The 24,360-nt window shown below is 34.9% G+C and overlaps 2 protein-coding genes across 2 annotated transcripts; one reads left to right on the top strand and one right to left on the bottom strand.

Annotated features, from left to right (window-relative positions):
- The first annotated feature begins 4,224 nt into the window (after positions 1-4,224).
- mif4gdb (MIF4G domain containing b) lies at positions 4,225-13,804 on the top strand. The gene is given in 6 exon segments (NM_001013284.1): positions 4,225-4,312; positions 7,517-7,599; positions 7,904-8,013; positions 10,317-10,472; positions 12,386-12,478; positions 12,948-13,804. Coding segments are annotated over 5 exon segments (669 nt in total). The 5' UTR covers positions 4,225-4,312; position 7,517; the 3' UTR covers positions 13,176-13,804.
- A 3,878-nt stretch (positions 13,805-17,682) lies between these two features.
- Positions 17,683-23,774, bottom strand: mrps7 (mitochondrial ribosomal protein S7). Its single transcript, XM_073944151.1, has 5 exons — positions 23,698-23,774; positions 23,305-23,493; positions 18,589-18,652; positions 18,315-18,482; positions 17,683-18,066 (listed from the first exon to the last, which is right to left on the bottom strand). The coding sequence occupies exons 1-5, from the start codon at positions 23,739-23,741 to the stop codon at positions 17,845-17,847; spliced, it is 687 nt and encodes a 228-aa protein (XP_073800252.1). The 5' UTR covers positions 23,742-23,774; the 3' UTR covers positions 17,683-17,844.
- Between the last annotated feature and the right edge of the window lie 586 nt (positions 23,775-24,360).

Here is a 24,360-nt window from a genome sequence, read left to right as displayed (position 1 = left end):
GAATTTCGTAGAAATATGGGATTCGCAACAGCTGTAGGGGGTTGCAGCCTAAGTGAGAACATACCACGCAGGGGGGTATAAGTTGAACCCCTGGGGGGCTAGGACGTCCCAAAGTGGTCCCATTGACTTAACATGGGCCCCATTGACTCCCATTCATTACATTGACTCCCATTATAAATGTCACATGTCAATCACAGTACATAGCAGTGTCATACTGACTTGGGGGTGGGCTCATTTGACTCAGGCAACCAATCAGCATCTCACTATGATTTTGAAGCTCACAAGCCACGCCCCCCCAAACCACTTAAAGACCCCTAATAAGTGCCCCATTGACTTAACATGGGGTGGGATGTCCCATTGCAGATCCCATTGACTTCCATTATAAAGGTCACACATCTATAACATTACATAGGAGTGTCATAGAGACATGGGGGTGGGCTCATCTGACTCAGACAACCAATCAGCATCTCAATATTATAATGAATCTCACAAGCCACGCCCCCAAACTGGTCCCATAGACTGCCATTATAACTGCTCTACATGCATATCTTTGCTTAGCAGTGTCCTATTGACTTGGGGGTTGGCTCATTTGACTTGGACAGCCAACCACATTCAAGTTCACTCTGTAACATCGCCCATAGCAACAAAACAGAGTACCCTAGCAACCATTCATCAACAGCTATATCTCGGCATCAGAACATCGTAGAGACTTGGGGATTGGCTCGTTTGACTCATGCTAGCAAACGGAACTTCCTATATGCTACACATGCTAGCAGTGACTAGCTACATGCTAATATTGACTAGCCAAGTACTGTAACTTGCTACAAATGCTCACTAAGTATAAATATTTCATCAGGCATGTATGTGAGGCTTGCCTAGTAACCACCCAGGGTACCCTAGCAACTGCCTAGCAACCACCCAAATTACCCTAGCAACCGCCTAGCAACCACCTAGCAACCACCTAGTAACGCCTTAGTAAGGGCCTAGCGACCACTCAGGACACCCTAGCAACCGCCTAGCAACGCCTTAGCAACCACTCAGAATACCCTAGCAACCACCTAGCAACACCTTAGCAACCACCTAGCAACCACTCAGGACACCTTAGCAACCGCCTAGCAACACCTTAGCAACCACCTAGCAACCACTCAGAACACCCTAGCAACCGTCCTGAGGGCCTAGCGACCACTCAGGACACCCTAGCAACCACCTAGCAACACCTTAGCAACCACCTAGCAACCACTCAGGACACCCTAGCAACCGCCTAGCAACCACTTAGAATACCCTAGCAACCACCTAGCAACACCTTAGCAACCACCTAGCAACCACTTAGGACACCTTAGCAACCGCCTAGCAACACCTTAGCAACCACCTAGCAACCACTCAGGACACCCTAGCAACCGCCTAGCAACGCCTTAGCAACCACTTAGAATACCCTAGCAACCACCTAGCAACACCTTAGCAACCACCTAGCAACCACTTAGGACACCTTAGCAACCGCCTAGCAACAACTTAGCAACCACCTAGCAACCACCTAGCAACACCTTAGCAACCACCTAGCAACCACACAGGACACCATAGCAACCGCCTAGCAACGCCTTAGCAACCACTTAGGACACCTTAGCAACCATCTAGCAACCACTCAGAACACCTTAGCAACCATTCAGAACACCCTAGCAACCAAAACAAATACATTGTACCCCATCGATTTGCCACGCAAACCCCACTCACATTTCCTTTAGGAAATGTACAATTCTAGTTATTATTATTATTATTCCGGCTTCTGACCAAAAAAAAGCAATCGCTTCTCCTCCCAGGGCTTAGATGCTACAAGCCCCAAATTTGGTCAAAAGCTGTCTATTGCCCATGAGATGGTTGCTGTATGTCCTCATGCCGATAAGATTTGTAGTTTTTGAATTAAAAATTTTTTGAATTAAAAAATTGTAAATATTACAATCGAGTATTTGGGGCATATAAAAAAGTATACAATCCTCAAATTTGGCCAAAAGATGTGCTTTAAATTGAAGATAATTATCATATTTATTTGGTGTAATTATAAATAACAGTTTTCCTATAAATTTTTTTTTATATTAAATTTGTTAATTTCAAACCTAAAGCTCGTCAGAGTGTCCACGAGATGGCGCCAGAAGACTATTTTTGAGCCCTTTGGAATTGAGTTTACTGCACCTTTGCACCTTTTACAATTTCTTTCCATTCGGTCCGGTCGGACCTGAATGTCTTTATACCGTTGTAATCACGTGTAAATTCTAACAAAGACAATGTTTGCACTTTTTAAATCACATTTTATTTATTGTGCAAAAATAAAACATCCAAACAGCATCATAACCAATAAAAACACACAGCAAAGAAAATGTATTTTAAAATAGTGAATATATATATATATATACATACAATGTATGGAGATTTTTTATATCCCCTTAATATGCTCTGCTGTTGCTGCATCAATTTCTCTCTGTAACATATGGATTGCAATTTAAACTGCAATGTTCACAATTTATTATTATGGGGGGAAAATCCAAACAGTATTATAATGTTTTAAAGCAAAAATGTTAAGAACAATTATTTACAAACAGGTAAAATAAAGTGTGTGTATATACATATATATACATACAGTTGAAGTCAGAATTATTAGCTCCCCTGTTTATTTTTCCCCCAATTTCTGTTTAATGGAGGGAAGATTGTTTCAGCACATTTCTAAGCATAATAGTTTTAATAACTCATTTCTAATAACTTCTTTATTTTATCTTTGCCATGATGACAGTAAATAATATTTAACTTGATATTTTTCAAGACACTTCTATACAGCTTAAAGTGACATTTAAAGCCTTAACTAGGTTAATAAGGTGAACTAGGCAGGTTAGGGTAATTAGGCAAGTTATTGTATAACGATGGTTTGTTCTGTAGACTATCAAAAAAAAATTGCTTAAAGGGGATAATAATTGTGTCCCAAAAATAGTTTTTAAATAATTAATAACTGCTTTTATTATAGCCGAAATAAAACAAATAAGACTTTCTCAAGAAGAAAAATATTATCAGACATACAGTGAAAATTTCCTTGCTCTGTTAAACATAATTTGGGAAATATTTAAAAAAGGGAAAAAAAAAATCAAAAGGGGGTTAATAATTCTGACTTCAACTGTATATATGTATGTATATATATACATACATATATACATATATAACACATACACACATTTATGGTTAGGGTTATAAGGATTATTTCTTAATCCCCCTTTTATGTTAGCAAAAACATAAGTTTACTTCAGATATTTCTTTCAAAACAATATTCTGTGCCGCAAAAGAGCCTTCTCCTCACTTGTGATAATGACAATGAAGCTTTTGGCCTATGCTGTACCAAAAAAAAAATAAAATCACCCAGGTGATGACAACTAAATATTACGATTATAACATTGTGTTAGTGGCCAGTGGGGTGGAACAACGTCATTGGTCAGAATTAACCACGTGATGAAGACGGCCTAATATTGTATTTAATGCGATTTTCTTCCTGTAAACTGTATATATAACTATATATATATATATATAAAATGCTGCAAATTACTGTAAATTGACTGTACTCTATATTAACTGCAAAAATTATAAGACTGATTAAATAAAAGACAAATTAACTAAATGCATGTGCTATTGTTTCATTAGTATTTTAATGTAATATTTTTCTTCATATGATATTTATTATAATGTAATTTTGTTCAGATTATAATATATACTATAAATACTAACTATACTATAGTGATCTGCATTAAACAACCTGAACAAATCAGTCCTCTCTCTCTCTCTCTCTCTCTCTCTCTCTCTCTCTCTCTCTCTCTCGATTTGATCAAAAATGTAAATGAGGCCTTCCGATTAACAGTCCAGTGGACCCTAGCAACAGCCTAGAAACCACTCAGAACACCCTAGCAACTACCTAGGAATGCCTTAGCTACACCTTAGCAACCGCCTAGCAACCACTTATCAACCGCTGTGCTTCCTGCCAACTGCCTTTGAGTCCCCGGCGCAGTCACGTTGGCTTTCTCAAGCCAACATCAAAGTTCGTCAACGAACTTTAGGTTCTAGTTATATTGATTTAACTTCCTTTGTAAACAGTAGCTCACTACTAAAACCTCCCAGCCAATCAGTTTACTCTAACACGAAAACGTCACGGTACGTCATTAATATTAATAAGGCAAGACGCTGAGAGTCTGGTTGGTTGGAGCTCGAGACAAATCCGCTGGAGAAAGAGCGAGGAAGGAGAGATATGTGAACATATCTGCTTGTTTGAGTCTCCTGTTACTTTTAAGTAAGTTAAACATGCAGTTTTACACCAACATGAGGACATATTACAAGTGTTTTTAACTTTGAAATCCGTCCGTAGCGTAAGAGTATCGATTCTTGTGCTCCTGTATTATCTTAAGATTTAGTTTTAGCCACATATGCTCGTGACATTACTGTGAATGTGTGCATTTGAGAGTCTGTGTATGTCTTTAAAGTTAATTTGAGCGGTTTTGCAGCATTTATTAGTTAATAACTAGTTTACATGTGCATTTTGAGTGGTCACACCTGGCAAAAACTAACAAAAGTACTATTGTTTTGCGCACGTTACGTTACTTCCATCGTTTAGTTTGACTGTTTCTAAAATATGATAATTATTATGTACCAGCAGACAGTTTTAGACTTTTATCATGAAGGTTTGTGACTGAGGTGACGTTAAAATTGTTTTTATGTTCGCGCATTCGTTCATTTTAACGGTCTCTATATTGTTTACCACGCTAACGTTACTTTGAATATTCTGTCTGAAACAGCATTGAAGTGTGACTTTAAAACACCTAGCTAACATGATTACCCTATTTTATAACCTGCTTGTTGAACTTGTCAGCCCGAGGGTGTTTGCCCGGTTGTGCTAATCCGTTTATCCCTTTAACAACACGAGCTGCCCTGCTTTCCTTTGAGTGTCAGATTGGTGACTGCGCATATTTCACACATGATCAGTTTCACAAGAATCACAATATAGCCACCATGTTTTGGTCAAAGGCTAATAATGTATATAAAATGATCAATATTAGTGCCCATTATTCATTTGTTGTGTGTGTGTGAAGGTGAATTTACCTTTCTGATGGCTGTTCATATTTTAACATAATTTTAAAACATAACATTAGCTTCATTCAACAGACCCACTTGCCAGGCAAATATGTTTGTTTTTGTATTACCCATTCATGACTTAAATATAAACAATAGCAAATGTTATAAAACAGACATTTTACCTTGGCATTTAAAAAATATTTATTTTGCATTATAAACTTAAATTTTAACTAAACATTGCAAAAATGGACTAACAGGATTTTTTCTTGGGCAATATTAGGGCACAAACATTTTTATTATTATTATTATTATTTTTTTTTGTGGGTGAATTTATCTTTATAATGCGTGTTCTCATGCATATTTGAACAATGTTGCAGATAACATTAGCTTTATTATGCAACAGAACTTTTATCTTAAGTCCTGCATTGTTTTGTATATGATTGTTTATTTAGCTTCATAATCTTCATTTTTAACTAAACGTGGCAAAAATGGAGTAACAGGATTGTTTCTTGGGCAATGTTTGGGCCCAATCATTTTTATTTATTTATTTATTTATTTATTTTATTTTATTTTATTTATTTTTTGTGAGTAATTTTATCTTTATGATGGTTGTTCTCATGCATATTTTAACATAATGTTACAAATAACATTAGCTTTATTCAACAGACCCACGTGCCAGGCAAATATATGTTTGTGTTGTTTTTGAATTACCCATTCATGATGACTCTAATTACAAATAGCAAATTTTATGAAACAGACATTTTACATTGGAATTTTACCCTGAGCTCAGCATTTTTTAAATGATTTGTTTTGCTGGCTTCATAAACTTTTTTTTTTTTTTAACCAAACACAGAGTAACAGGATTGTTTCTTGGTCAATATTAGGGCCCACGATTTTTTAATAGTTTTATTCATTTATTTTTGTGTGTGCGAATTTACCTTTCTGATGGAAGTTCTCATCCATATTTTAACAATTTTAAATATAGCATTAGCTTCATTCGACAGACATGCCCGGCAAATATGTGTGTACTGTTATTGTTTTTGTATTACCCATTCATGACTCAAATTACCTGTAAACAATATCAAATCTTATGAAACCTTGGCATTTTACCCTGAGTCATGCGTTTTTGTTTTTTTTTTGTAAATGACTGTTTTATATGCTTTATAAACTTCATTTTTAAACAAAAATGGAGTAACCGGGTTGTTTCTTGGTCAATATTAGGGCCCAGTCGTATTTTTTTGTTTGTTTTTATTTTTTGGGTGAATTGACCTTTCTGATGGGAGTTCTTGTACGTATTTTAACACAATTTTACAGATAACATTGGCTTTATTCAACAGACCCACATACCACATACAAACATGTGTGCATGTGTGCGTTGTTATTGTTTTTGTATTGCAAAATGCACGACTCAAATTACTTCTAAACAATATTAAATGTTATGCAACAGAAGTTTTACCTTGGCATTTTACTCTGAGCCCAGCATTTTTTGTAAACGATTGTTTATTTTGCTTCATAAACTTAATTTTTAACCAAACACGGCAAAAATGCAGTAAGAATTGTTTTTGATCAATCTTAGGGCCCAAGCATTTTTACTTGTTTTATTTTGTGGGTGAATTTACCCTTCTGATGGGAGTTCTCATGCATAATTTTGCATCATTTTATATATAGCATTAGCTTTATTCAACAGAACCACATGCCAGGCAAATATGTGTGTGTTTTGTTATTGTTTTTGTATTACCCATGCATGACTCAAATTACATAGAAACAATATCAAATGTTATAAAACAGAACTTTCACCTTGGCATTTTACCCTTAGTACTTCATTTCTTGTAAATGATTGTTTATTTTGCTTCACAAACTTTAATTTTTAACCAAACATGGCGCATATATATATATATAATACAAATTATATATATATAATACAAATTATATATGATTGATACAAATGATATATTTTCTACCTGTGTGTCTTAATGCAAGCTGTACATTTTAAATAATTAGATTTCTTAAAATGAATTTACAACTAAAACAATAAATATAATTTTACTGCAGCACTGCTGCATGATTAGGGGTGTAGGATATTTTTTTCATAATTTTTATTACATAACATTATATAATAATAATAATTTTTTTTAGTATATGAGATATTTAATAGCACAATAATTTAATTTGTTTGACTGTCTTTATAGAAAATATTTAAGAAATCAATGTTATGTTTTATATAGTTTATACAGTAGGTATAATTTATTCTTCTAGATATTTATTGTGGGCCACCACAGATGTCCTGGGGCCCCAAGCGGCCGCTTGCCTTGCTCATTGGTTAAATCTGCCTCCCTGCCATGGCTTCACATTAAAACTTCAAACTTGTACCTGAATGTTGGTTATTGATCTGTCAGCTTATTTTCTGTCTTTCTTCTTTAAACAGAATGGAGAACTCCTCCAAAGAAGACTACAAGATCCAGTCATTTGATTTAGAGACTCAGAAACTTCTCAAAACTGCCTTGAAAGGTAACTACAGTATATTTGATCTGGTGTATGTTTTGCATTATCCATTCTGCTTGGAGGCTCAAATGTTATTGAATTATTATATAATTATTATATATTATACAAACCAACTGTAGGACATGCTCTCTCATCTCCATATGCTTGAATAATATAATAATTTGAGTATATATAGTAAGTTAGACTTATAGCATTATACTGGTGCTTCTCTCTGATGATTTGAAGTGCTTCTGTTATTTTTATATTGTAAGTCACTTTGGATCAAAAAAAAAAAAAAAAGTATTATATTAAGGTATTTTTTACTTGTCAGACCCAGGATCTGTTGACCTGGAGAAAGTGTCCAGTGTAATAGTGGACCAGTCTCTGAAGGACCAGGTCTTCAGCAGGGAGGCCGGACGCATCTGTTACACCATTGTCCAGGTAAACAATTGTGCCACATACACAATTTAATTAGTGCTGCATGATATTGGAAAAATATGAGGGTAAATCAGTAGCAAACCTTGAGAGCTTGCAAATCTAAATGTGAGAACTTGTGATAGTAATATGTGTATGTTGAAATTGACACTGATGTGAATAGTCGAATCTCTCGATTTTCACCCTTATACAGTTTAATAATCAAAACACCCGATGCAGATTAATAGTTCTTTTTGTAAAATGTCATTTAGGATTGCAATCTGACACAAAATTGTATGCAAACTTACCTGCGTGTTGTAATGCAGTTTTGTGGTGCAACCACAAGTCGGCGCTCACAACCTTTTAGATTTGGCAGTTTCAATCCTCACGTTCTGCTACACATTTTGCAATAGTCCAGAGTTAATTTCAATCTACACATACAAATATTATCCCAAGTTCTCACAGTTAGATTTGCAAGCTCTCATTGTTTGCTACTGATTTACCTTTATAGAAATGTTTTTTTTTTTAAATGCAAATGTTTGTGAAATGTTGACTTTCTTTAATTTAAATTGCAATTATATCATTATTCAGATAACTTGAAAAAAATGTGAAAAAATGAACTATTTTAGATTGATTGGGATGATTTTGTTGGATAGCTAATTTGCATAAATTGCAATAAGCAAATTACAAGCATATATAAGTACAGTTGAGTAAATGCACAAATGGAGTCTAACAATATTCAGGTACAGAAATAAAATAATGAAACGTATAATAAAGCATTAATTATTTGCATAATATTTCAAATACAATAACAAATAATAATAATTAAGTACAGTTAAACTTTGTTAAAGCTACAAACATAATATTCCTGGTGTCTGAATGCTTGAACTTGCTTAAAATGCATACACGGTTACAGGCCCTTAAAAACATTCGCACAAACGTTTACAGCTTGCCCAGAGGAAGAATTAACTTGTTTCATACAATCATCATAATCCTCTGTATTATTAAAACCAAAGAGTAAATCTAGGTCTTTTGGGTGTGAATGTACTCTGAATTTTTGTAGACTGAAATGTCATGTTTTCATTGCAAAACATTAGTGTTTGCCACAAGGAAGAAAAAAAAAAACACTGTACAAACACTGGGATGTGATAAAGATCTTTATTGTTTACCTGTTGTGATGCTGCATGTTTTTGAGATGCATTATACTGTCATATTACTTGCAAATACAGGTAGACGACAGAAAGTCAGTTTAGCTGAAGAAAATCTTTATAAACTGTAAATGAAAAAAAAAAAAATCACGTTATTATGGTTAAACTGAAGTGACTCTTCCATGTTTGTGTGTTCTGAACTGTTGTATTTGGTCAGCTATAATCCTGGCTTCACATTGAACATACTGTAATGTGAGAATTGTGGATTCACACATTCAATTCAGCTTTATTTACATTTACATTTAGTCATTTAGCAGACGCTTTTATCCAAAGCGACTTACAAATGAGGACAAGGAAGCAATTTACACAACTAAGAGCAACAATGAATAAGTGCTATAGGCAAGTTTCAGGTCTGTAAAGTTATTTGTATAGCGCTTTTACAATGTAGATTGTGTCAAAGCAGCTTCACATAAATAGTCATATTAACTGTAACATTGCGATATCTATGCTAAAACGATCTATATTGTGCAGCCGTAATTTTAATGCACAACACTTAACTGTTCAGATAGATAAAAAAAGCTTGGGTAATCAAACATTTGTACACCTTTGAATTGAACACCTATTATGCAAAAATCATTTTAAAAGTGCTTTAGACACAGTTGTGTGTTAGCAGTGTGTGAATAACCAGCTTCTAATGGTAAGAAGATATTAATTCTGTTTTTGTAATCACACTTCCTAAAAACAGTCTGCAGAAACACTTTGTTTGACATTCTCCTTTGCATTTCATCAAACTGGAAAAGTCTCACCTATTAGTGACGTTCTCTCCGTCATTAGCATAAACAGCCCTGAGTGAAGCAGCCGTCCACCATTAGTTTTCTTTAAACAGATAAATTTAGACCTGTTTTGGAATTTGCCACTGCTGATGTACAGGTATTTGTAGCTCCGCCCTCTTTTGAAAAGAGCACAATTTCATTTGAATTTAAAGTGACAGACACCAAAACGGCACAATTGGGATCAAAGCCTAAAAGGGACAGTTTCAAAGAGTTATAAAACATTATTTGTGGTGTATTTTAAGCTGAACCTTTACAAATACACTCTATGGATATCAGAGACTTGTTTTACATCTTGTAAAAGGGGGCTTAAAAGGTCTCCTGTTATACTGTGTTGTCTTGCTTTATTCAGGCGGAGGCCAAACAGACGAACGGGAGTGTGTTTCGGCGTAATCTGCTCAATCGACTGCAGCAGGAGTTTAAAGCCAGAGAAGAGACGAGAAAGAGGTCGACTCAGGAGTGGGTTTGTCTCGTGTCCTTCATCTGCAACATCTTCGACTACCTCAAGGTGAACAGCGGCCTTCTGTTTTTATGGCTGAAGCTTCAGTCCTGTACTTGTTTTTATTGTTAATTATCTGAAATGAAAAATTTGATCAGTAAGTGTGACAATGGTCCAAAATGTTTGTTCGTCTTGTGATTTTATATATAAAGTCAGAATTATCAGCCCTCTTGAATTATTAGCTCCCTGTATATTTTATCCCCCCAATTTCTGTTTAATGGAATGAACAGAAACGCATATCAATGCATTTCTAAACATAATCATTTAAATAACAAATTTATTTTTAACGGTGGTGCAGTGGATAGCAAGATTGCCCTACAGCAAGAAGGTCAAGTCAGTTGGCATGTAAAAGTCCAAAGACATGCGCTATAGGTGAATTAAATAAGCTAAATCTCTTATATAAGGGCATTTGCTGTGTAAAACATATGCTGGATAAGTTGGCGGTTCATTCCACTGTGGCGACCCCTGATTAATAAAGGGACTTTGCCGAAAAGAAAACGAATAAATGAATTTCCAATAATTGATTTCTTTTATCTTTGCCATGATGACAGTACATAATATTTGACTAGATGTTTTGCAAGATATTACGTGGTTTCCTCTATATTCTTTCATGGCAGGGTGTCACCAAAATTCATTCCCGCCACGGCTACATTACAGCTTCTCATTCAAAACATTCAGCAGTTGTTGTTGTTTTTTTATTTTTAATAGCGGGTTATAATTGCACTAAAACATATTAAAAGGTAAGTGAATTTTAACTGTGTGAACATTTCTGTAATCGTAGTAGTGCTGTGCGTCATTTGTTTAACCCTTTAAGGTGACATATTGACTGACAGATGCGTGAGTCCAGCAAACATGATGTAGCTTTCAGTTATGATGGACACAGTTTCCATAAATATACTTTATTTATAAATAAAAGTCTATGTTTCTGCATACTATGACTTTATCTTGCTGGAGTTTATGGCTGTTTCACTTTACTTCAGGACGCATCAATGCCGTTCTGTAGGTCTATTCGAGACATTCATAATTACTCCTAGCAAATCTAATAAATGGAGACATCCTCGTTACATAAACGCACTAAATTACACTTCAGCAGCGTTTATTTGAGAGCGCACTAGAAAATTTTTGCGTGAAAATCGTATATTTGAGGGGGCGTGCAAGAAGTTCTGTGCACAAACAGAGGAAATTGGCATGCAAGCAAAGAGATTCACATGCAGATATTACATAAATGTAATCTCGAGTTGTATTACTGTACTCAAGACCTGCTATTAGAAATAAAAAAGAAACAGCAACAATTGAATGCTTTGAATGAGAAGCTGTAATGTTGCTGTGGCAGGAATGAATTTTGGTGTGGCGCCCCGCCACGGAAAAATTAATGTAGCGGAAACAATGTGCACATTATATTTGAGAAACTGCATTTGCAAACTACCAGTATTGAATTTAACAAATTGTATTAAAGTTTTTAAACAAATTGAGAACATTACTGACATTTTTTTTAATGTAAAAAGTAGGTGGGAGTGAAATGTTAATTAGAGTGAGGACATGGCGGTACTTATGCTGGGGTATGAATTACAATAATGCTTGAATTAAAATAAACGGTGCCTTAAAGTCCTTGAATCTGCTGTTCATAAACTTGTGGGAACCCTGCACCCACTTTTATTTGTGTAGACTTGTCTGATGGTCTAATAATCCATTTCATTTGCAAATATTTGAGAAATGTAATGAATTTACAGTCGGCCTCTTTGTGTTCCTTCTTGGCTTTAATTGTTTACTAGCCAACTCGAAAATACAGATTCAAAATACAGACTGTCGTCTTGCTGTTTCCTGACCTTTAGATTCAGAGTCTCGGTTATAAATGCACAGTTATAATAAATCACAGTTATAACTCCATAAAGCGCTTGCTAATTGTATTCTGTCCACTGCAGGTCAACAACATGCCTATGGTGGCTCTGGTTCACCCGGTCTATGACTGTTTGTTCAGACTGGCCCAGTCAGATGCCCTGAAGAATGAAGAGGAGGTGAATGTCCAACATTATTACCGCACTTTATTGAAAAGGATTGACTAATGAGTAGATAAATAGTGATGCATTGAAACGTCTAAACCCAGTGTATTTGGCTGAAATGGAAAAGATCATAATTGAAAAAAAAAACAGTGATGCTTACAGCCCAAGTGAGAAACAGCCATTTTGAATCTGCTGATATGCTAATGCATTGGCATTTTTAGCTCCACCCTCTTTTCAATTTAGGGCTGGGAGCACAATCTCATTTGAATTTAAAGCGACAGTCACCAAAATGCAACAATTAGGATCTAAAAGAGGCAGTTTCAAAGAGCTGTAAAACATTTTTTTTTTTGTGGTATTTTGAGCTGAATCTTTACATACACACTCTAGAGATATCAGAGAATTATTTTACACTTTGTACAAAGGGGAATAATAGATCCCCTTTAAAGTATTTTTAAAGTCAAAAAGCTCTGTCTGTGTCTCTCAGGTGGACTGTCTGGTGCTGCAGCTTCACCGTATTGGAGATCAGCTTGAGAAGATGAATGTTCAGCTCATGGACGAGCTCTTCAATCTGCTGCGAGATGGGTTTCTCCTGCAGGAGGATCTGAGCTCCATGGGACGCCTGCTTCTGCTGGAGATCCTGGAGTTTCGTGCTGGAGGCTGGAAGCTCAGCGACACAGCTCAGAAATACTACTACAGTGAAGTGACGGACTGAGACTCCACCAATCAGCAATCAGTGGAACATGAAGACATTGGAACCAAGGATGGAGGTTTCATTTTTAAGATTAAAGAGATTGCACTTGTTATGCTTTCAATCCACTTGATTCAAACATGTTTGGTGAACACAAAAGAACATGTTTTTACAACCAAATTAACAATATTATTATTTTTTTCTTCTATAGCAGCTGGTGTCTAACATACTTCAAAATATCTTTCTTTTGTGTTTAACAGAAGAAAAGAAATCAAAGTTGGAATCACAAGACGGAGAGTAAATCTTGAGTAAATGTTCATTTTTGGGGTAAATTATCTCTAAGGTTGCATTTACACTGCAGGCCTTGATGGTCATTGCCAGTTTATGAGTGGATCAGATTTTTTTGATGACCCACTTACATCATCTCTTAAAAGTGACTCATATCCAGTCTAGTTTATACTTCTTTCTCGAGTGATCGACGTGACTCATGGGGCATGGCTTGTGCATTTATACTTCTGCGTGCTGTCTCTGTTGCTATGCAATACACTTCCAAAAAGAAAGTTGGCAGTGAGGTTATGTTCCTCTGTGTCGAGTTTCTTTGCTGGTGTTTTGTTTTTTTCTGAACGCTTCCTTAATATACAATTGGCGTGTGTGCAACAACTTTAATAATAAGGTATACCCAAAACAACCGTCTCCATCCAAAGCTCCTTCGCGGGACTCCACACTTATAAACACTTGCTGCATTGGGCTGGTGCGGCTCTCACTTCCGCCCACACTCATCAGCAATACCAAGCTGACCAATCACAAAGCTTGCATCACGCGTCGTTGTGACGTGTAGTTAAATTCTTTTGAGGGGTGCGGGTTAGCGTTGCCAACTGCCACAACGAGGGTTATGCGACCATGTGTAGGCTTTCCTAGTTCCTCTGAAAGGCTCACCCTAATGTGGCTCTGATTGGTCAGCTAACATAATGTGCTGTGATTTCTGGATCGGCTCTACCTGATAAATGACTTAGTAGCTGAATTGTTAGTGGTGCCAAACAGCATTTCCTGTTGTTTACGTTCTTGCTCACTTGAAAACTGTATATGTAATCGAGGGGTAATAGGGGGTACTTGTAATAGTGGTGTGTGCGGGTTGTTGCTAGATTGGATATGGTTGCGGTTGAACGTTAACAAGAATTCTTTATATTTATTAAATTTCCCATTTATTGTATTTTGTTAACATCTAACCCAACCGTCACATCACATTTAAAAACAGTAGTTGTACAGAGTATTATTTGTTATCTTTTAAATTACCCAATAAATATTTTTTGTTTTTTTAACGTCTACATCACAGTACTGCCGCGTATCCGATTTAGACTGTACTGTGTGTGCGTGGGTAAATTCATGTAACCAGAAACGTTTGTGATCTCACTAGCCCAGATGTATTTTTTGTAGTCCCCAAACTTCGTTCATTGTAGGCTTTGCTAAGCTAAATCTGTAAAAGCCAATGTCTCCCTTTGCATTAAACTTTGAGCGTCTTTTCTTCAGAGATGTTGTTTATGTTCACACAGCTACATTACACATGAGCTAAAGCTTAAAATATGATATCGTAGTGGACCACCCCTTTAATGTAATGTCCATGGCGTGATTTATGCATGTGGTGTATGCAATTTTATATTGGTTTATATTGTTTACGTGGCGGATGTTGCACGCTCTCTCTCTCTTTCTCCTTAACATGCTTAAATATTTGTGCTTCATGTCAAGTTAAAAGCTTTTTTTGTCCTAGTTTATAATATTTAGGGTTTGAATCTGATTTGAGTGAATCGTAACCCATATGATTTTTTTCTGCTTACACGTACATGGGCCATATCTCATCTGTGCCACATGGGAGAATAAAATCAGAATTGGGTCCCTTGAAGCATGCAGTGTAAATGCAGCCTAATTATCGTTATTGGCTGGGTAGGTGAGGGTTGATACAAAGTTAGCCTTTTCTCTTCAAGGTCATCTGGAATTCAGAATGAATGGTACCTACTTTGTTCACACTCCTTCCTGTTTTCATTCTGCTATTGAACTTTTTATTTATTGTATTGTCGTTTAAAAGACACTTCAATGCTGAAACTTTTCACCTCATATTAATGTCTGATAGGAAACATGGGAAATAATGTCAGGACTCACTACCACCAGCAAAATCTTGCTTTTCCAACTTTCACTTTTCAATAGGTGTTTCTGTGTGTGTATGAATACCTTTTTTTTCTTTTGTGTGTCAATTGTCTGAAATGGGATTGTGTTTGTTGACCTTGTGTTAACTTTAAATCTGGGCATAATCCTGATAGCTCCTCTATCTACAGGTTGTATGACTGCTAGTTATTGTCCAGCATTTCTTAAAAACAATCTGAAATGTGCAGAAATGCAGTTTGTTCATGGTTGAGCAACACTCCTACTTCAGATCTTGTATCTGGAGGATAAACCGAAAAGCCAAAGTTCTTTTTAAATGCTTATTTCCTATAAATATGGTACCTTTTATTATCTTCATAAATATTTAGAAATGGGTTTGGATAATTTAAAAGTGAAATAGTTACAATAATGATTTAGTTTTTGTCTGTCAGATTACCATAAAATGGGTAAAATAGTAACGCTAGAGGAGACTTTTGGTTTTGGTGTTTTTAATATTATTTTTAGTTTTTTAGTTATTTAATTTTCTTAGATTGACTAACAAATTGTTATTAACTCATAAGAGGAAGTAGCTTTACATAAAAAAATATCCCATATAATAAAAACTAATTTTTTCAAAAACATTTTGTATATTAACATACAAAAATTTTATATAAAATACATTTTCTATATTCTGAAATGCATTAAAAATATATATTTGACAGGATTGTAGGCCAGTTTTCTATTTAATTTAATGAATTTTTTATGACATTTTTAATTTTTTTGATACATGAAGATTGGAATTATTGAAACGTTAATTTTATTTAACCTCACATTTACAACATGTACACAGTTGAAGTCAGAATTATTCACCCCCCTGTATATTTTTTTTCCTCAATTTCTGTTTAATGGAAAGATTTTTTCCAACACATTTCTAATCATAATAGTTTTAATAATCCATTTCTAATAACTGATTTAATTTATCTTTGCCATGATGGCAGCACATTAAAGCTTAAAGTGACATTTAAAGGCTTAACTAGGTTAATTAGGCAAGTTATTGTATACCGATAGTTTGTTCTGTAGACAAAAAAAAAGCTTAAGGGGCTTATAATATCGATCCTAAAATAGTTTTAAAAATAAAAAGCTGCTTTTATTCTAGCTGAAATAAGACAAATGAAAATTTGTGAAAATTTCCTTGCTCTGTTAAACATCGTTTGAGAAATTTTCACTGGAGGGTGAATAATTCTGACTTACACTGCAAATATTTTGGCAAAATATTTTTCTACTATATGGGGTATATTTGTTAGATAATGTGACAATTTAAAGTTTACAAGAGCTAACAATATTAATATGCAGTTTTGATTTGATGTTATGACTTTTTAAATTAAGAGAAGTGTTTGTGTACAGTGCTTCTGGAAAGTCTTTATAGCGCTTCTCTTTTTCTAAATTTCTTTGTTACAGCCTTATTCCAAAATGGATCAAGTTCATTTATTTTCTCAAAATTCTACATGCAATACAGTTCATCTTCCACCAGGACAATGAACCAAAGCACACAGCCAAAATATCAATAAAGTGGCTACACAACAACTACGTAAATGTCCTTGAGTGGTCCAGCCAGAGCCCAGATCCAAACACTATTGAACATCTCTGGAGACATCTGAAAATGGCTGTACACAGTCAATTCCCATCCAACCTGATAGAGCTTGAGAGGTACTGTAAGGAGGAATGGGCACAAACTCCCAAAGACAGGTGTGCCAAGCTTGTGGCATCATATTCAAAAAGACTTGAGGCTGTAATTGCTGTCAAAGGTGCATCAACAAAGTATTGAGCAAAGGCTGTGAATACTGAAGCACAGGTGATTTCAGCTTTTTTATTTGTAATAAATTTGCAACCATTTCAATTTTTTTTACATTGTAATTATGGGGTTTAGTGTGTAGAATTTTGAGAAAATAAATGAATTTAATCCATTTTGGAATAAAGCTTTAACATAAAAAAAAAAAGTGGAAAAAGTGAAGCGCTATGAATATTTTCCAAATGTACTGTATATCTAGTAAATCATACATGTTATTAATAAAAGCATAGTGATGCAGACAGCATGTATAAATCTGCACTTACAGGAAACCTTTTCTTGCCTGTTATGAATCATTTGGATGAAAAGTGCCACTGATTTGAAACAATAACATGAAGTCTGATGACAATTTTGTATTTTGAAGGTATAAAACATGCTCCTGTCATGCTGTTTTTAGTATGATTGATTCCTCAGGCTTTTGAAAAACCATCTACTTACTCTGATGCCATTTCATAGGTTTTAAATAAATAACTGTATTTGCTTTTTTTGTGAAATTGATTTATTGCATATATTTTAATTGTGTATAGTCAACCACTCTGTTCATGGTCAAAATTAAGTGTTTTTTCCTCATTGCTTGCTTTATTTACTCCCATACAAAGCCGTCAACTGTGTATTTTTGAGTCAAGATAACAGACATGATCCAGTCTCCCCCGATGCCATCAGTCCACAACACACCACATCAGCGTGTGAAATATGAGTCCAGATCTGCTTTGTCTACCACCAGCGGTAGTGTGCGTACGCCCTGTTGGCTTCGGCCATCTTGTGAAGGTCATGTTTGCGTTTAATCACGTTTCCCTCATTAGCGAAGGCGGCGAGCAGCTCCTGCGAGAGTTTCTCGTACATGAGCGTGCGCCCTTGCTTGTTGGTTCTGCACTCTGTGATCATCCACTTCATGGCCATAAAACGCCGCCGGTTGTCTGTGAGAGGAACGGGCACCTGCAGGACCAATAACGTAAGAGTCAGTGTTTTATATAGTTTAATAAGTTTGAATGCTACTTTACTTTTTAAAGTTAATGCTGAGAATAACTGCATGACTTACAAAACCTGTTTCAAAACATTGGTATTCAATATGATGTTGTTGTGTAAATGAACAGCCAAAATGCATTAAAAGTTTTTCTTTTATGGTTGAAAACTGTCTTGTTAATGCTTTATCGATTGTGAATGTGAACAGTTCATCCACTGACCTGGTAAAACTTCCCTCCTTTCTGAATGCTGGCCAGGCCGATGACCGGTTTGCAGTTCTCCATGGCCTGATGGAAGATGGCGTACGGGTTGCACTCAATCTCTTCTCTCTTAGCCGCTGGAGATTTGTGGTATTTCTCCACCTGTTTTCTCTTTATGGTCTCCAGCGTCTAAATGGGAGCCAAACAATCATCCATGAAATCACACCGAGGCTCATTTCAGGTATTTCAATGTGATGTCAGACTAGTGTATGTAATGTAATGTAATGTAACAAACCTGTGTCATGATCCCTCTAGCAAGGACTTTGTTGCCGTCATACATCATCATGTTGATGAACTTGCTATTAGAGAAAAATAAAACATATTTGACATTATAAACAGGGTATCTGTGGGATCTTAAAGTCTTAATGTCTTCGATATGCGTGTTGTAGGTCTGAAATCATTTTAAATGAGTCTTACTTTTCCTATGTCCATGTAAAGCTACCCAGTTAGGCTAACACTTATCCAATCACTAACATTCCATCTCAATAAAAGTTTTATTAACTCTGTTTATTATCTCTGTGTTCCAATATAGTTTAATTATCTTTCTTACAATATTATAACGTGTTATAGTTTTAAGGCGTTTAGCCTTTTCTGTGGCTGTAATTTAATTCAGAATAGTCTTAAAAAGTTTTAAAGTCTTAAACGTGACTTGATGGAACCTGTAGAAACCCTGATAAATGATCCAAATATGTAGTGTAAAAAATATTTTGAAGCAAAAATTGTATTTCGGATTTTCTGAAGTAGAAAAACTGAACTAAAAATTTGTTTATTTTAAATTGTGGGATTTCACTAGCAATTTCAAAGTGAAATTGTTTTAGACCAATTTGTTTTTCAGTGTATGTACAGTGGAGTCCAAAAATACTTGATCCTTGCCACAGGATTAAAAAGAAATAAATAAATGAAATAAATAATTATTCACAATTATGAAAAGTAAAAAAATAAATTGACATTTAAAAAGTTTAATGTAATGTATTTTTTATTTAATGCCATGTCAGCAACCAAGGCTATTTTCATGGCTGGAACAATTAAAAAATAAATATACAATTAAAAATCAACAAATAAATGACTACATTGATTAAGCATACACTTGTAATCATGTTTATCTATCTTCACACTACTGATTATTAATAGCAACCTGCACATATATTCATATATTGTAAATCCGACCTGTATATATTTTTGATAGTACATCCATCTGTAAATATCACCATAGTTTTCTATAACTGCACTTTATAACTTATTCCTGTATCCTGCACTTGCTGCTATTGCACTGCTGGTTAGACCTAAACTGCATTTTGTTGCATTGTACTTGTACATGTGTAATGACAATAAAGTTGAATCTAATCTAATCGAAGTCAGATTTTTAGTGTTAATACATGAAAAGAATTCTAAAAATCTTTTCTGGTGTCACTTTGCTAAAAATGTCATGTTAATGTTAAGAGAGTTCATTTCATTGTCTTCTGGAAACATTAAAAGCAGGACAGTCCAGTAAAATGTGTTTTATAGCAAGGGGAATTGAGCAGTACAAACACCGAGTAGGGTTTTCATCTTGGAGCAAAAAACCATGGGTTATTTTTGTATGTCCAATACGGCATTGGTAAAAACCACTTGATCAAATTTAGTTTTAAAATTCTGTGTGAGATTTTAGGTTGTATTTCATATAGTTTACTATTTTCCAATGCATCCCACTCCTCTTGCCACTTGTTTAAAATTTAAACCTTGATTAAAAGTTCTCATCTCTAATGGAGGAATTTGGCATTTGTTTACCACTTGCTTCAAAGCGTCTTTAGCAGCTGCATCAGCTCACTTAATTCCTGAAAGCCTGACATGTCCTGGAACCCTTCAAAAAATGATGTGATATAACTGATTTTGTAGTTGGTGAACTTTAGTTAAAATATTATCAATCAAAGGATGATAATTTTTTGAAGAGTCCATAACTTGGAGGCATGATTTGGAGTCTAAAAATGATAGGTATCTTTTGTTGGACATTTTCTATATACTTCAATGCTAAAAGTAAAGCACGGGCTTCTTAAAGTTTAAAATAAACTTTAAACTTTTTTGATAACAATATTATAAATAGGTACTTATAAATAAATATAATGGAGGTAAAATAAATATAAATAATTAAATATAGAGTTTCTGCAGGTTTTATAATGCCCAATTTCACACATTTTTTGAAGGCCAAGAATAGAAAATAATTTGAAGGAAGTTCAAAACATTTATAAGTTATGTGAATGTAAAGGAGTATAGATCACAAAATGAGTATTAAAACACTTTTAAGAAATTGATAAAACAAATAACGTCATACTAAAATGATTGAACGTTTTATATTTTAATTATTTAGTCAAATAATGTTACAAAATGCATGGTGCTTGATTATATCTGTTCCCAAATAGAAAAATTTGGAAATTACACAACCCAAAAAATAAACAAATAAAATGTACTGCTGCATTTTGAATCAAGTTAATCTAAAATTTAATAATGCTTACATATTTATATAGAAAAATCACAAAATACTCGAAATAAATTAATATATTGCTGTGTACACATTTAAATCCATGATTAAAACCTTTTAAAGCTTTAAGTTTTGTTGAATTGAAATGAATTCAGAATAAGTAAAATACATTTAAATTCTAGATTCTCAATGTGATCAATTTTGATCAATGTGTAGTTTGATTTTTATATTCACATATCAACTTTTTCCTCAGAATAATTTTAGAAAACTTTTTTTTTTTTTTTTTTTTAAATAGGGAAATATCATTAGCAGCCAAAGAATATCAAAGTACAACATTGTTCACATTAATTAAACAGTGCTGATGTTGTTTGATTTCAAACTTAAGTGTGACTTCAGACCCAATATTTAAAAGAAACGTGGTAAACAATGTAGTTACCGTGTCACTGTTCAAAAATGAACAAATGTGAGAATATAAAACCAACTTTACCTCAAAATAAATTGGCTACTTCTGGAGTTTTTGATGTTGCCACCTTTTCATATATATTTACATATTTTGTATGTAGGAAATCCAAAACTGCAGAGGATGATCTTGATATACTGCAGTGTACACAACATTTAAATCCATGATTAACAGACTCCCTGCTTTTAAAGACCCTTTAAAGTTTTCAATTGTGTGATGTTTTATTCAGAATAATTAAAATACATTTGAAGTTTAAATTGTCAATGTGACCTCCGGCTTTAGGATCTCACGGTATTTACATAGTTTATAATTATTTTCAGCGTTATGGATGCGACAATTGCAGTAAAAACTCAAAACATAAATTCACAGAGAAAGTAAACGACGTTAACATTATATTTGAAACATCTGTTTATATTCACCAAAACTACTAACCACAGAGTTATAATTTAAGAAAACCTGTAAACCTTTCTCTAGATTTTAAATGAGGGAAATTAACATGCGTTATGGATGTGACCAAAAATGTTAGTCAGTTTACAGTTTACAGTTTACATTGCGTTTGGGAACAGAGATGAGGTTCTCAAGGTGAATGCGTACCTTGGCTCTAAAGGTCAACGACAAAAAATAAGGTCAAGAATCTTGGTGTGACTGGAGTCAGATCTGAGTTTCAACAGTCATGTCAAAGCAGTCAGTAAATCAGCATACTATCATCTCAAAAATATTGCAAGAATCAGATGCTTTGTTTCTAGTGAAGACTTAGAGAAACTTGTTCATGCTTTTATCAGCAGCACTACTCACTGGCCTTCCCAAAAAGACAGTCAGACAGTTGCAGCTCATCCAGAATGCTGCAGCCAGAATTCTGACCAGAAGCAGGAAATCAGAGCACATCACACCTGTCCTCAGGTCTCTACACTGGCTCCCAGTTACATTCAGAATAGATTTTAAAGTATTATTACTGGTCTATAAATCACTAAATGGCCAAGGACCTCAATACATTACAGATATGCTCACTGAATACAAACCTAACAGATCACTCAGATCTTTAGGATCATATAAACTAGAAATTCCAAGAGTTCAGTCAAAGCAGGGTGAATCTGCCTTCAGCCACTACGCCCCTCGCTGCTGGAATCAGCTTCCAGAAATGATCAGATGTGCTCCAACATTAGGCACATTCAAATCAAGACTGAAAACACATCTGTTTAGCTGTGGCTTTACTGAATGAGCACTGCGCTGCGTCCGACAGATCGCACTATTATGTTTTTCGTTTTCTTTTTCATTCTTTTATAACCTATTTTAACTCATTTTAATTTGTTTTTATCTGTTTTTAATAATTTTTATTGTCTGCATTTTATGTTCCTAAACTTGTCTTTTTTATTCCCGTTTATGTAACGCACTTTGAATTGCCACTGTGTATGAAATGTGCTATATAAATAAACTTGCCTTGCCTTACAGTAGACAACATGCTTTGTATAAATTTTGTGAATTAAACTGCACAACCAAAAAGAAACGATGCTTATCAAAAGGATAAGAGCTGCATCTATAGAACAAACATGACTGAGTTATTGATATTTTTCAGGAAAAAGTGTTGTCATGGATGTGACTTATGTGAAATTAGCACTTGTGTGACTTTGTCAATGTTTTCAAACTATTATATTTGATGTACCAGAGACATTTTGAGTATTTTTACAGCACTGTAAAATGCTTTCTTAGACAAACAACCTAGAAAGGGTTTCGCTATTTTGGAGAAAACTTAATTTTTTTTCATGGCAAGATTAACATTAGCATGGAATTGCTCTATATCAGGGGTGTCCAAACTCGGTCCTGGAGGGCAGGGGTCATGCGTATTTTAGTTCCAACCCCAATTAAACACATCTGAACCAGCTAATCAAGCTCTTACCAGGTACAACGTTACTAGAAACTTCCAGGCAGGTGTGTTGAAGCAGGTTGGAGCTAAACTATGCAGCACATCGACCCTACAGGACCGAGTTTGGACATCCCTGCTTTATATTGACTTTAAATGTAGTTTACTTTGTTTTTACCTGATCAGAGGGTCGCTGAATGCAGAGCTGGTGTCGCCGGTCAGAGCTGCTTTGATCGGTCGCACAGTTTTGAGCTCCTGCAGCTCTTTCTGTTCAGGGCTGAGCTCTGAGTCTGAGACTGGGGCATCTTTTCTGGGTTCGGGATCCAGATAGTATGGATTATACCGACTCCATCTCATGAGACACAGACTGAGAAAACATGATGAATATTAGGCATGATCGTCGTAACTATTTTACAAACAACGACGTGTATTTAGTAAAACATGCTTTAGTTTTGGAAGAATAGTGTACATTTAACGATGAATCAAACAAATTATGTATTACACAATAAAGGTAAAATCTCCTTGCAGATATTCCTGCCATAAGAAGTAAAGAATACATGTATGAATGTACCTCGGTGTCCAAGGTTTCAGTAAATGCCTGACGGAGGCTGCCATCTTTACGATGTTGTAGTAGAGTTGTCTTAGATCAGCTTAGCTGGCAAACGCTGCTATTTAATACTTGGTTAGAAAAACAAACGCAGATCTCAGATCAGCGGTAAAACGCACTTGTGAAAGGACCCCAAATGTAGCACGCAGGGCTAAAAATATTGCCTGAATAAAATGGCAAGTGCCAAACGCAACATCTTGCGTTTAACAAAAAAATCTTTAAACGTACATTTATAGTTGCCAGTGTCCCAAGAGTAGTCTGAATTATAGTCAGTTGGGCAGTTTCCTGTAAGGTTAATTTATATTTTTGGCGCTCTGCACGCCTTGACTTCATGAAACCCTTTAAGTTAAATATTTTTTTAAATAGGCAACCTTAACCCGTTTAAGTCAAATACGAATCCTTAGTGGCTAATGATAATAATAAATACATTTTACACGACGAGACAAAGAGGTCTATATAGCGCCTGTTGTAAGTGTTAGTTGTTCATAGAGCCTTAAGGCTCTATTTAATTCCCTGTAATTTATGATCTGATTTGGAAAGAAACCACACACACACAGAGAGAGACCCGACGTTTATAAAACAGTTAGCGTTAACATTATATTTGCTGGTTTATTGCTTATTCAACTT

This window comes from Danio rerio, chromosome 3 (assembly GCF_049306965.1).
Source record: "Danio rerio strain Tuebingen ecotype United States chromosome 3, GRCz12tu, whole genome shotgun sequence".
Taxonomy (NCBI): domain Eukaryota; kingdom Metazoa; phylum Chordata; class Actinopteri; order Cypriniformes; family Danionidae; genus Danio; species Danio rerio.
The sequence above is the reverse complement of the archived record's forward strand: the minus strand, read 5'-3'. Positions and strand labels throughout refer to the sequence as shown.